At 40.4% G+C, this 14668-nt stretch overlaps 1 protein-coding gene across 1 annotated transcript in view; it reads left to right on the top strand.

Annotated features, from left to right (window-relative positions):
- SYNE1 (spectrin repeat containing nuclear envelope protein 1) overlaps nucleotides 1–14668 on the top strand; it is a 513156-nt gene that overhangs the window by 285356 nt on the left and 213132 nt on the right. The window contains 5 exon segments of the mRNA XM_073627830.1: nucleotides 2190–2366; nucleotides 4646–4911; nucleotides 8641–10801; nucleotides 13514–13851; nucleotides 14154–14298. Coding sequence (XP_073483931.1) covers nucleotides 2190–2366; nucleotides 4646–4911; nucleotides 8641–10801; nucleotides 13514–13851; nucleotides 14154–14298 — 3087 coding nt within the window.

Here is a 14668-nt window from a genome sequence, read left to right as displayed (position 1 = left end):
CATATGGACAGAAAGTGATGGGAAATTTTACAGTGTATCTCTAGAATTGGAATTAATGAGAAATGATTCAACTGTGACAAGGATGATCTCCCAGTGCAAAGTTTTGATATGGCCTTGGCCACTGTGCTGCAGCTCAGTTTCAGGGTCTTGGCAATCTTCTTATAGCATAGGCCATCTTTATGTAGAGCAACAATTCTTTTTTTCAGATCCTCAGAGAGTTCTTTACCATGAGGTGCCATGTTAAACTTCCAGTGACCAGTATGAGAGAGTGAGAGCGATAACACCAAATTTAACACACCTGATCCCTATTCACACCTGAGACCTTGTAACAGTAATGAGTCACATGACAACGGGGAGGGAAAATGGCTAATTGGGTCCAATTTGGACATTTTCACTTAAGGGTGTACTCACTTTTGTTGCCAGCGGTTTAGACATTAATGGCCATGTGTTGAGTTATTTTGAGGGGACAGCAAATTTACACTGTTATACAAGCTGTACACTCACTACTTTACATTGTAGCAAAGTGTAATTTCTTCAATGTTGTCTCATGAAAAGATATAATAAAATATTTACAAAAATGTGAGGGGTGTACTCACGTTTGTGAGATACTGTAGATGCGTTATACACAGAGTGATATATTTCAAGCATTTCTTTCTTTTAATTTTGATGATTATGGCTTACAGCTAGTAAAAACCCAAAGTGCAGTATCTCAGAAAATTTGAATATTACATAAGAGCAATAAAAAAAAAGGATTTTTAATACAGAAATGTTGGCTTAGTGAAAAGTATGTCCATGTACAGTATAATATGCACTCAATACTTAGTCGTGACTCCTTTTGCATTAATTACTGCATCAATATGGTGTGGCATGGAGGCGATCAGCCTGTAACACTGCTGAGGGGTTATGGAAGCCCAGGTTGCTTTGATAGCAGCCTTCAGCTCATCTGGATTGTTGGGCCATGTGTCTATCATCTTCCTCTTGACAATACCCCACAGATTCTCTATGGGGTTTAGGTCAGGTGAGTTTGCTGGCCAATCAAGCACAGCGATACCACGAGCATTAAACCAGGTATTGATACTTTTGGCAGTGTGGACAGGTGCCAAGTCCTGCTGGAAAATGAAATCAGCTTCTTCATAAAGCTGGTCAGCAGAGGGAAGGATGAAGTGCTCTGGAATTTCATGGTAGAGGGCTGCGCTGACTTTGGACTTGATAAAACACAGTGGACCAACACCAGCAGTTGACATGGCTCCCCAAATCATCACTAACTGTGAAAACTTCACACTGGACCTTATGCAACTTGGATTCTGTGCCTCTCCACTCTTCTCTTGAAATGCACCTTTTTCCACATTCAGTGATGATTTGGGGAGCCATGTCATCTGCTGGTGTTGGTCCATTGTGTTTTATCAAGTCCGAAGTCAGTGCAGCACTTTACCAGGTAATTCTAGAGCATGTCATGCTTGTTTCTGCTGACCAGCTTTATGGAGATGCTGAATTAATTTTCCAGCAGGACTTGGCACAAATGCCCACACTGCCAAAAGTACCAATACCTGGTTTAATGATCATGGTATCACTGTGCTTGATTGGCCAGCAAACTCGCCTGACCTAAACCCCACAGAGAATCTGTGGGGTATTGTCAAGAGGAAGATGAGAGACACCAAACCCAACAGTGCAGGTGAGCTAAAGGCTGCTATCAAAGCAACCTGGGCTTCCATAACACCTCAGCAGTGCCACAGGCTGGTCGCCTGATGCAGTAATTCATGCAAAAGGAGCCACAACCAAGTATTGCATGCATACTATACTGTACATGGACATACTTTTCAGTAAGCCAACATTTCTGTATTAAAAATCCTTTTTTTTTTTTTTTATTGGTCTTATGTATAATTCTAGATTTCTGAGATACTGAATTGTGGGTTTCCACTAGCTGTAAGCCACAATCATCAAAATTAAAAGAAAGAAATGCTTGAAATATATCACTCTGTGTGTAATACATCTATATAAATTATATAAGTTTCACTTTTTAAATTGAATTACTGAAATAAATTAACTTTTTGATGCCATTCTAATTTTATGAGATGCACCTGTATAGTGTGATATTAGCTTATATGGATTAGGTGATTCGTGAAGGAAAGCTATGAATTTGAATCTAAAATGACAAAGTCTGACTTGGTTGACAATATTTCCTTTTCCAGATTGAGCAGAGAATGGTGGTGTCTCAGGATCTGGCGAACGGGTGGGAAGAAGTTAAACATCTAAAGGCGGAACTTCAAGCATATTTCCAGGAGGCAGGTCAGCAGATTCAAAACATGAAGAGAAGACGAGCAGAGCTGGAGATTAAACTGGCACAGAACATGGTATCACAGCTTAAGGTACTGGGAGCTTGTGCCTTCTATGTTTATGTTTCTATGTTATGGTGTGAAAATCAAGACTTTTCAGCTTGGGGTATATGTGCTTTTTAAGAACTGACAGAAGAGAAATAAAGCTCTAATTAATTGTACAGTACAGGACACAGGCTGAGTATTCATAGACCCTGGGTTATAGGCTACTACCTTCAGGTGATGGGAATACTCAGACTGTGTCCGGTACTGCAATCCAAAATATGAAGTGTACAGGGAAATCTAAATTCCTTTTATTTGTAAATAGTAGAAATTTAAAGAAGGTGCTTTCTACATACCATGGTATTTGTAGATACAATTTCAAATAGTGGGGCTGTTGCATGGCAAGACCGAAGGAAAGAGTCTCAAAGTAGAGGTGTTGCCAAAAGCAAACAGCCAGGTCTCACCTGTCATTTTATGGAAAAATTAAACATAGGTTTTATTTTAATGCTTCTGGTCAAAAAAATAAATCAAAGTGTTTTTAAAGCCAAAAATTAGAACATTTTCCCCCAGTTTCTGTTAGTATGCTCAGGTGAAGACGAGGTGCTGAAAACAAATTTTTGGCATATCAGTCAGATTATAACAGCACAGAATGGCTCCAGTGTGGCTGCTCTTCACAAAACAGGAACATCCATGCAAAAAGGGGAACCAGAGTTGAGAATCTATGTATATACAGCCTAATGAGAATGCCAAACAAAGGTTCAAGAGTCCAAAACCCCTTCTTCAGGGAAAGTGTCAAAAGTCAATAAAAGTGTATTTCTGGTACTGTAATTGGACTCTAAGATGGCAAACTCACCAGGAATATTTAGTGTATAAAAGTTACAGAAAACCTGCAATCTTTGTGTCAGAAAAATGTTTTTGAACACTTTCCCTGAAGAAGGGTGAGTTACTCAGCACCTCCCACTGTCGGAGGCTGGCTTCATAAAGTGTAAGAGATCGATAAAATAGAGGATTTCACACTTTCAGCACAAAATAAACAAGAAAAATATTCAGAGATGTGGAGATTATGGAATCTGTTTGTCCTCTTTGAAGAGGGTTTAAACCTTCTTGGCTCATGAATGTAGAACAGCTGTAAACATGCAGAGATGCTGGATGGCTTGGCGCCCATTCCAACCCAGAACCCCCCCCCCTCCTTCCCCCCTTCTTTCCTTGCCCACCCCCTCTCCTTTCTCCCCTTTATGCTTTTTTTCGGTTATCTTTTCTTCTCTTCTCTCTACTGTAATTTAGAAATCGGAAAATAGTTTAGGTGAGCTCAGGACATGTGACAACGGGTTTACCCCTTAGTTGCTACAGTGCATGGAATATACCCACACAGATTATACGCTGAGAATGTCATGTCTGATTTAATTTATAATCCTGATTTTTGAATGTATCATTCCAATGTATCTGTAATGTTATTGTTTACACAGGGTTACAGAGATAACCTGGACTCGCCTTTTGTGGTATTGTGATTTATATAAGTATTTGAAAAATGAAGAAGGGGGAGTTGTTGTTGGGCTTCTGAAATGCGTTGGATGTTTTGTGTTATTCTGCTGTGAACTAATAGATTCCAGGCAATACTCTTAGCACTAAGTGAGCACCTCTAGCTGAATTCTGTTTATCCTGCAGTGACAGTTAGACAGAATAATGCACACACAACCTATGGCCATTTTTTGAAACTTGCAAGTGATGCAAAATATTTGAGGATCGTTAAAGTGATTGTAAAGCTTTCATTTTTTAATTAAAATAATAAACATATTATACCTACCTGCTCTGTGAAATGGTATTGCACAAAGCAGCTTGAATCTCCTCTTCTCGGGTCCCATGTGGACACTCTTGGCTCCTCCTCTTCTCCCTGTGCCACTATAGAAAGCTGCTTCCTAAGCGGGAACATCTTCAGGCAAGCTCCCAAGCCAGGCAGTTGTGCGCCTATTTCCACACACACAGAGGCTCAGCCTAAGTATTTAGGGAGATGAGGGGCGATGTAATCGTTGAGACGTTTTTTTACCTTAATACAAGGAATGCATTAAGGTAAAAAATGTCCTGCCTTTAGGATTGCTTTAATCTTGCAGTTGGTAAGTTAGTGAACAACATCAAGCAACAATGAACGCACTGAAGCAACTTCATTCTCAAGTAAAATATTGGAGCTCCAGTGATCATTACTAATAAAATTGTTCTCAAAATCTTTCATTGAATTTATAAAAATATCTGCAATCATTTGTTTTAGAAAATTTAGGACTGGGCTTAAAACCTTTCCTACTCTCCCATCTCATCCTATTTTCTCTGTGTGCTAGGGATTCTGTCAGAAGCTTCAGTCTCAGCAAGATAAGATTACCAGTTTTACAGAGAAAGTCAACCAGCTTACCAATGGGCAGGAGTCCCCAGAGCATGCAGACATTGGACACTTAAGTAGCCGTTGGTTGGACTTCTGCTTTCAAATTAACAATCTACTTCAGCAGAGGGAGGAGGACTTGCAGAGAACACGTGATTATCATGATCGTCTCAACTTGGTGGATGTTTTTCTGGAAAAGCTCACCACTGAATGGGATAATTTAGCCAGGTAATTTATTAAAAGTCATGTTTCTTTGATTTTCTTTGCGAAAATTCCTTTTTATAGTGTACAAACTAAAGCAACATTGCGATTGCATTTTTCTCACAGCTTTAACCAAAATGTGTTGTAATGTTATTGTACAGCTGTTGAAGGCTGATTTATAAAACCTGAGCAAAGCAGGCTGGGCTATTTGTGGGGTTGTTGTCCAATCACATTTCTTCTTTTTGGATTTATGTCAAGAAACACACTTTTGCTTTAGCTTTTTGTCAGCACGGGATCAATTGTATCTAAAAGCATGACTACTAAAAGAAGAGGGAATATATTTATCTTTCCTGTGGCTTGTATCTTGAAACGCCACAGCTTTTCTGCTCCCTGGCCACTGAAATTATTCAACTATTCGGATGATACCCCTCATGCACTTAGTAGGTGCATCAGTAAACCTGTACTTCCTATAGTGATGTACAAGCTGGTGGGAGGTACCACAGCATATGGCAGGGGAGCACATGTTCCACACACCTGGAATTTGCAGTGCCTGGGGAGCCATAATGGGCCTTACTTTTTAAAGAAACGGTTGCTGGAAAGGTAAGTGTATTCCATCTTCTTTTTACAGCTGTGCTTTTGGATACAAGGGAACCTGTGCTAACAGAGTCACTGCAAATCAGATCTCAAGTTAAATTTTATTTTGTTTTGGACAGAGTAGTGGGAGCTTTTGTCAGATATTTATTGGCGTTAAGCTGGCCTTACATTATACAAATTTCTTATTCAATTTCCTTTAGATTTACCTGCAACTTTTTAGTGCAAGGGCCTACTTGATTGCATACAAATTGAAAGTGTTTAGGTTTGACCTCAAATTATATGTTTTTTGTAAATTATAAAGGAAAATTGTGCTAGAGAATTGTATAATGTATGGCCAGCCTCAAAAATGTTGCAAAAATGTCCCCTTACTTGCTGTCCCAGTGACAACATTGCCTTTGCAAGGAAGTGAGGGGAAGTAACAGGAACCCAGTTAACAGTAACAGTTTCTGACCTTATTATATTCTGTTTAAAAAAAACACATTTGTTTTGCTGCTAGAGTACCTGTTAGGCCCCTTTCACACTGGGGCAGTTTGCAGGCGTTATTGCGCTAAAAATACCGCCTGCAAACCGCCCCAAAACAGCCTCCGCGGGCTCCGAGGGCTTTCACACTGAAGCGGTGCGCTGCCAGGAGAAGAAAAAATCTCCTGTCAGCCGCATCTTTGGAGCGGTGAAGGAGCTGTGTATTCACCGCTCCTAAACTGCTCCTGCCCATTGAAATCAATGGGACAGCGCTGCTATACCGCGGCAATACCGCGGCTATAGCCGCGCTATACGAGTGGTTTTAACCCTTTTTCGGCCGCCAGCGGGGGGTTAAAACCGCACCGCTAGCGGCTGAATACCGCCGACACCCCCTACCGCCCCACTGTGAAAGGGGCCTTAGATCCATGTCCAAACAAAGTGTGGGTGGCGGGGGCTGGCAGACGTGCGTCAGCCAGATGTTATACTTACCTGCTCTGTGCAATGAGTGCACAGAGCAGTCCCTTGCCTCCTCTTTTGGAGAAAACCGGCACTGTCCACTCCTCCTTATTCCTCAGCAAGCTGTGTGCTAAAGGGGGCACACATAGCGCCGGTAAGCCATGTTCCTGCTACCTCCTCACAGAAGTTTAATTGACAGTAGTGGGTTCCTCAGGTTTTAATGTATAACTAAGGACAAACATTTTTTTTAGTTTTGGAAAGAGAGGGATTAGAACATCTGTCAGGTTTTAATTGCTGTGTCCCCATTAGGGAGATTCACTCCCTTTTTCACTGATAGCGAAAGTTAAAGAAAATCACAAATTTTATTTGTCACCAGAACAGGAATAGAGGGGAAATATTCCAGTGGGGGCACTGACTCTGGTGGCAACCAAGGATTCCCTCACTTTGGAGAGATTTCCTCTTACTTTTTGATTTGGCTATGGGATAGGAAATGAGTAAAGATCTCTCTAAAAGGACACAGATGGCCAAAAAAAAAGATTTACAGGTTTTATAACCCTCCCTTACTCTATCCAAAATTTGTAAAAAGTTTTGCCTTTAGTTTTACCTAAAGCCTAGTATACAGGACCAATTGGTCAGCCGGCCAGTTCAATACAAACCGTCCAACATTTGGCCCATGTCTACGGCGGCTGGTCCGACAGAAGCCTTCTGTCAAAGGGGCATGACTGAAAAAGGTCTAGAGATCAGCATTTGATCAGCACTCTCAGGCAATGGCTGGGAACACTGACCAGTGTGTTCTGGTGGGGGGACAGTGGCATGGGAGGGGGGGCAGTCCCCCTGTCAGAACACAATAGCTCAGCAGGGGAGATCACTGCACTAACATTGGATAGCCTCCTGAACTCTTCAGTTTTTTGACATTCAGCCCACTAGGTTGAACAAAAAAAAAAACGAATAGTGTGTAGCAGGCTTAAGACTAGGTTCACATCTATGCGTTGTTTGCATTTGCAGAGCTGCAGAAAAGCACTACAATCCATTTAACCTTATTTCCTTTCACATCTATACAGTACCCTGCAATGTGTTTTTTTTGGAAAGGTAACAGGACTTTTTATACGTGCAGCACGGTGCATTTTTGGCTCCGTGGACTTGAATGGAATTTCATCGGAAAACACATATGCATGCGTTTTTACCACATATTGCTGTGTTTTCCTGCATGACAACAGACATCTCCCCCTAGCAACATCACACCCGCTCCTAGCAACCAATAGCTTGCAGTTGGCCAAAAGAAAAAAGAAATTAAAAATGCATCAATGCACATGGAAAAAAAAATGCAAAGCATGCCAGAAAATACACAACAAAAACACATCAACCACATATGCATAGATCTGAACCTAGCCTTAGTCACTGACCTGGAACAGGTATGCACATCTATAAAGTAAAAGTAAATTCATCTTTATTTGTATACTTGTTCCAGGTATTTGAGACAAAGGGGTTGATTTACTAGAACTGGAAAGTGCAAAATCTGATGCAGCTTGTTCAATTATTAGGCTTTGACAAAAAAAAATGGAAGTTCAATGATTTCTATGCAGAGCTGCACCAGATTTTGCACTCCTGTTTTAGTAAATCAACCCCAAAGTATAGAAGCAAAAGGGGGAAAAAATGACAGCAAGGAAAATTTGCATTTGCAGATAGAGGAGAAGAAAGGACTTCAAGTGATTGTAAAGTCTCGTTTAAAAAAAAAATAAGAAACATGTTACACTTACCTCCTCTGTGCAGTTGGATTTGCACAGAGCAGCCTGGATCCCCCTCTTCTTGGCTCCCTCTTCGCTACTCCTGGCCTCTCCCTCCTGTCGAGTGCCCCCACAGCAAGGAGCTTTCTATGGGGGCACCCAAGCCGAGTCACAGCTCCCTGTGTTCATTCAGACACGGAGCCCCGCCCCGACCCCGCCCCTCTCTCCCCTGATTGGCTAACTGACTTTGATTGCCAACCGTGGGAGCCAATGGCACCGCTGCTGTATCTCAGCCAGTCAGGAGGAGAGTCCCGGACAGCTAAGACATTCATGGACATCGCTGGAGAGAGATGGGGCTCAGTTTAGAATGCATTCAGATAAAAAAACCTTCTGCCTTTACTACTCAGAAATTGTTTCCTTTAACAGCCAAACCACTAGGCTCTCTAAAAAAGAACAGTAATGGCTGAAAAAAAAAAATTATAATACATATATAGTTATATTTCTGATTTTTTTTTTTTAACAGGTCTGATACTGAGAGTACAGCTGTGCATCTTGAAGCCCTGAAAACACTGGCCAGTATTCTTCAAGAGAGAAGGTTTGCACTTGAAGACCTCAAGGAACAAAAGCAAAAAGTAACTGAACATCTGAATTCAGATGACAAAGAATTAGTGAAAGAGCAAACCAATCACTTTGAGCAGCGCTGGACTCAGCTTGAAGATCTAGTGAAAAATAAAATCCAGACCTGTGCTACAACTTTGGAACAGTTAAGCTTAGTCCATTCCCGTCTGCAAGATTTAACAGAGTGGGCTGAAGATCAACAGCCTGGCATCTCAGAGGCTTTAAAACAAAGTCCACCACCTGAACTTGCTCAGAACTTGCTCATGGAGCACTTGACTATCTGCAGTGAAGTAGAGACCAAACAAATGTTGCTGAAAAACCTGATAAAAGATGCTGATAAAATTATGGGCAATTTAGGACTGAACGAAAGGCAACAGCTTCAGAAAGCTCTAGCAGATTCACAGAAACATGTAGATTATCTCAGTGACTTGGTCAACCAGCGTAAGAGACATCTGAACAAGGCTTTGTCTGAAAGAGCCCAGTTTTTAATGGCAGCTTATCAGGCCTTGAACCAAATTCAGCAGCATGAAAAAAAAGTTATGTTTCAAGAATATATATGTCTCCATCCTGATGATGTAAGCAAGCAAATCAGAACTTGCAAAAATGCCCAAGCTGGCTTGAAGGCGTATCAGGTTGATATTAACTGCCTGTGGAATCAGGGCAGGGAGTTGATGAAGGAGGCCACAGAGCAAGAGAAGACTGAGGTTTTAGGAAAATTACAAGAGCTTCAAAATGTCTTTGACAGTGTGCTTCAAAAATGTGGACAGAGGCTTATCGAACTTGAAAAGAGCCTAGTTTCAAGAAAACATTTTAAGGAAGATTTAGATAAGGCTTGTCACTGGATTAAGCAGGCAGATGTTCTTACATTTCCTGAAATCAATTTAATGAATGATGATTCTGAGCTTTACGCACAGCTGTCCAAATACCAACAAATACTCGAGCAGGCACCAGAGTATGAAAATCTTTTACTTTCTTTGCAACAAAATGGCCAGGAGATTCTCCCGTCACTGAATGAGGTTGATCATTCCTACCTAGATGAGAAATTGAATTCTTTGCCACAGCAATGTAATTATGTTGTTAAATTAGCCAGAGAAAAGCTTGGTAAGGTCCAGGAAGCAATCTTTATGCGTAAAGAATACATTTCCCTAATTGATTTGACAAGCAAAGCTTTAAAAGAATTGGAAGATCATTTTCTACTGATGAACAAAGTTCCTTCCAATCTTTTATCTGAAGAAGCATTGGCACTTCAGCAAGACTATTCTTCTCTTTTAAATGAAGTTGTGACTCTTGGCACAGCAGTTAACGAACTCAATCAGAAGAAAGAAATTTTCCGTAGCACCGGACAACCGTGGCTTCCTGAAGAAATGCTGCAAGTTGTAAGTCAGTATCATAAGTTAAAAAGAATGATAGAGCAGAAAGTTAGCCAATTGGCAGACACAACACATGCCTATAGAAAGTATGAAGACCTTTGTTCCAAGCTGAATATAAGGTTTGAAGCACTAAGTAAGGAGCTAGAACAAGTTAATGTGGAGACGCTTCCAGCTGAGGATAAGCTGAAAAGTTACCGTACATTGGCAGCCAACCTACAGAATTCCGGAACTCTGCTTAGGCGCATTACAGAACAGTTAGAGGAAACGTCCCCAATGATTGAAGTTTCAGCATGTGAATCTGCCGAAATGCAAGTACAACAGTGGCGTGAGAAGTTAAAGTTATGGAACTCACTAGTAAAGGAGAGAATGGGAGAAAGTGAAAACAGATTTATACAGAGTATAGACTTTCATACTGAGATCAGTCGTATTTTAGAGTGGCTAAGACAAATGAAGGTGGAGCTAAATGAACCCTTGCTATTGGATGGAAAACTTGAAAACATCCAAGAAGAAATCAGAAAGTTACAAATTCAACAAGAGGAATTTGAGTCAAGTTTAAGAATAATAAATGCACTATGTCTCAGAGAAAAACAGAAGTATCTGAAGGCAAAAGAGTTTGTTCCAGCTGATCTGGAAAACTGTATGGCTGAGCTGTCTGAACTTGAAAAGGAAATTAATGAAGGAATTACTGGAAAGCAGGTTTGTGCTTATTTTTATTCTTAGTTCTTTTATTAAATATTTTATTAACGGAAAATGTAAAATCTGTAAATTATTGTCATATTGTTAAAGTGTATGTAGCGCCAAAACTTTTTAATTTTTTTTTTTTAGTTTTGGATACAGTTGATCCATAAATTTGTTTTTTCTCTTTGTGTTTCTGCTGTAAAGAATTATCCTCTCAATTTTCCTGGTGACCACTTTCACCAGGACTGAACAGAACTCACATTTGGGAATCTTTCTGCACTTTCCTGTTTTGTTTACAGAACAGGAAGTAAAAGGAAATCTCTCCAATGGGACACAGATGACAGAAAAAAGAAAACTGACAGACATTTTAAAGCAGAAGTAAAGCTCTTTTGGCCCTGCTTCTCCTGTGGGACACAGAAGTGTACTCAGTTCTGTACTCCTGTGACCCACAGTGTGTCCACTGTCGCCTGACATCACTCTGTCGGTCCAGGCTCTGGAGAGATCCTGACTTTAATGTTGGGATTTACCCAGATCAGCACACAGCTGAGAGCAAGCATGTCTCTTGCGCCCACTCCACAGCTCGCATTCCAATGAGCGCTGGAGGGGCAGCGCAGAGAGCCAATGACTGACAGTCACCGGCTCTCTGCTCATTAAAAACCGAGAACTGAGCAATCAGCAGTCTTTGATCGCTCAGTTCCCAGTTTTAGAGGCAGTGGGGGACAGATGCAGCATCGGACTGATGCTGAATCCACCTAGGTGGTGGGTATGGCTGTTTGTTTTTTTAATTCCTGAACTTCTCTTTTAACCACTTAGCGACCGCCCACCATTGATTTACTGCGACAGGGTGACCGCTCTGCGCCAGATCCTGGTACGTGATCTGATCTGACAGTTCTGGGTCTGGGGCATGCGTGCACGCCACCGGTAACCCACTCCCGCTGTGATTGGACACAGCAGGAGCCAATCAGTGAGACCCATCATTCGTTTGTGAGAAAGGCAGAATGGTGGTCTGCCTATGTAAGCCGCCATTCTGTGAGAGGGGAATGTGCTGATCTTGTGTTCCTGCTAAGCAAGAACACAGATCTTTACATACCTTCAGTCAAAGCACCCCTCCCCACACTTAGCAATCAAAAAAATAAATAAAAATATACCATAGTTTGTAGACGCTGTAACTTTTGCCCAAACCAATCAGTATACACGTATTGGGATTTTTTTTTTGTAGCAGAATACATATTGGCCTAAATTGATGAAGAAATTTGAATTTTTACTTTTTTTATTGGGAATGTTTTATAACAGAAAGTAAAAAAATATATTTTTTTTTTTCAAAATTGGAAACCTTTTTTGTATATAGCGCAAAAAATAACAACTGCAGAGGTGATCAAATACCATCAAAATAAAGCTCTGTTTGTGGAAAAAAAAGAACACACATTTTTTTGGGGGTACAGCGTTGCACGCCTGCGCAATTCTCAGTTAACTTAAGGCAGTGCCGTAACGCAAAAAATGGCCTGCTCATGAAGTGGGGGGTGAACCTTCCAGAGCTGAAGTGGTTAAACATTCCACACTCTATTAAAAACCTTACCTTGCACTTATACAGTAGCTAAGCCTCCTCTATGTGCACAGGTCGATGCTTCCCTCTCTTAAATCATGCTGATAGTACGCATCAATCTGATGAATGACTATAAGGAAATCTAGCTACTGAGGTGCTGCTTTATTAGTTACCTCTACTCTCTACTCTGATTGGACAGTGAAGGAGCCACATAATGTTAATGACATCATCTCTTCCTGTAAGCATTCTTCTTGCCTATGTGATAAATTCATCTTTATCTGGCAGCTACATTATCCAAAGGCATCCTAATTCAGCAGCCCCTTATAATGGCTTCTTGGCACATTTTAGGCATGTTCCTTCAATACAAATATCTCTCTCTGAGGCCTACAAATACCATACTGTTTTTGGTATGTTGCTTGGCTGTGTGCATAATTAGAATGATTTCTTCTAGCACATGCCTCTTGGAATTCTGAAATACAATTATTACACTTAAAGAGACTCTTCCACCTTGCCCATTAGGGGCAAAGTCACATTTTCCCTGCAAACAGCCCTATCCACTGATACTTTGTTTGCACCACTTCCACTGCTGCTCCTTCCTCTATTGCAACTGGCATTAAAACCCCGGTGTTGAGACTGATGTCAGATGCTAGAGGCAACAGTGACATCACTCCCTCTGTGATATGACAGTGCTTGGCCCTTTAGTAGAGCATGCTTTTTATTTGCATTTTTTTAACAACAGTAAACACAGTAAATACAGTAAACAACACAGTAAATACAGTAACAGTAAAAACAGTAAATGCAGAATGCTATGCAGCAGTGTTTTATGTAGAGAGGAGATATATTTTATATGTATTTATCAATAGCTCTGCTTAATCATGATGAACTTGTCTCTGTTTTCATACAGACATGCAAATGAATTTTAGTTGGAATGTGTTAAGGAAACAAAAATTTCACTCTATTCATTGTACATGCAGATCATGTATTTTCTAATATTAGGAAAGATGGATCAGAGACATCTATTACTGAAAGGCTGTGGGTGGTAAAATATTTATGTTATTTTCTGTACTATATTAAGGCAAATACAGAGACACAAAATACAAGTATAATTGTGGATAGTACATTGATAAACTATTTTTTTTCTGCATCATATTATTAGCATTAGGGTTTTTTTTTTTTTCTGTTTTTAGATGACTCTTGACAAGATGTACATTGCGAGTCACCGGTACCACCAAGCAGTGCAGTCTGCATCTGACTGGCTTGAAGAAGCACAGGAGCTACTCCATCAAAATGAAAACGGTGTGGATATTGAGGTAGCTGAAGAAAGTCTTAAGGTTTACACAGAGTTCTTTAGCACAGAAAGCAAATTCAATGGACTTTTAGATGAACTGCGGACTCTGGTATCGGAGCTTGAAGTTTGTCTGCAAAAAGCTGGACAAGATTATTTGAAGCAAGCTGTAGCTTCCCTGAAAAAGAAAGGAAAAGAAACCAAAGAGCAAGCCCAACTTCAGTTAGAATTGCTGAGAAGGTATTATAGCTATTATTCTTGTATGTGATTAGAGTGTTGTTTTTCATAACAATTTTAAATTTAAAATGACTCCATAACTGCTAAATTTCTACAGTTGAGATAAACTGCAACTTTACCCAAATCAATCAATACCGAGGTTAATTAACCTGGCAAGGACCACACATACAAAGAACAAGTGAAATCTGATTTATGTTCTGAAATTTGAAGAAAGTTGATGCATTTTTAATGTAAAATTTAAAAGGTTAATGAGATTTATGATATTGCTATGCACCTCATATGTAATGTGAATTTGTTGATTATAGATGCACTGTCCAGTGGAATTTATACCAAGAGGAAAGATACCAGGTTATTATGTCTTTAAATGAAGCTGAGAAAAAGTTGTCTAGATTTTCTGTGACTAAAGATGCTTCATGTCCCAAAGCTGAGGAAAAGCTTCTGGCACACAAGGTAAGTGGCATAAGTGCTTCTCGTTTCTTCTTGGTTACTGAGTTCATGATGAGCTTCAACAAAAGAAGACACATACAATAAAGCAGATTTTAATATGTTCAAATATTTCAAAAGAGTTTCCAAATGTATAACCACCAACCACAAGTTAGTGATCCTGATTTGAAATTAAAATTGCATACTTCCTCCAAGAAGGAGAAAAACAAGGCCAGCGCCGGCATAAGGCTGCTTTGGCAACCACCTTAGGGTGCCAGGATAGGGGGGCAATACAATCCAAATCCCAGTATGCGGCATACTCTCATTGCACTTTAGCTGCAACACCAACATTGGGGCCTCTAGTTCGGGGGGGGGGGGGCGGTTGCTCCATTAGTGC

The sequence above is a fragment of the Aquarana catesbeiana genome, linkage group LG04 (genome assembly GCF_042186555.1).
Source record: "Aquarana catesbeiana isolate 2022-GZ linkage group LG04, ASM4218655v1, whole genome shotgun sequence".
Lineage (NCBI taxonomy): Eukaryota > Metazoa > Chordata > Amphibia > Anura > Ranidae > Aquarana > Aquarana catesbeiana.
The sequence above is the reverse complement of the archived record's forward strand: the minus strand, read 5'-3'. Positions and strand labels throughout refer to the sequence as shown.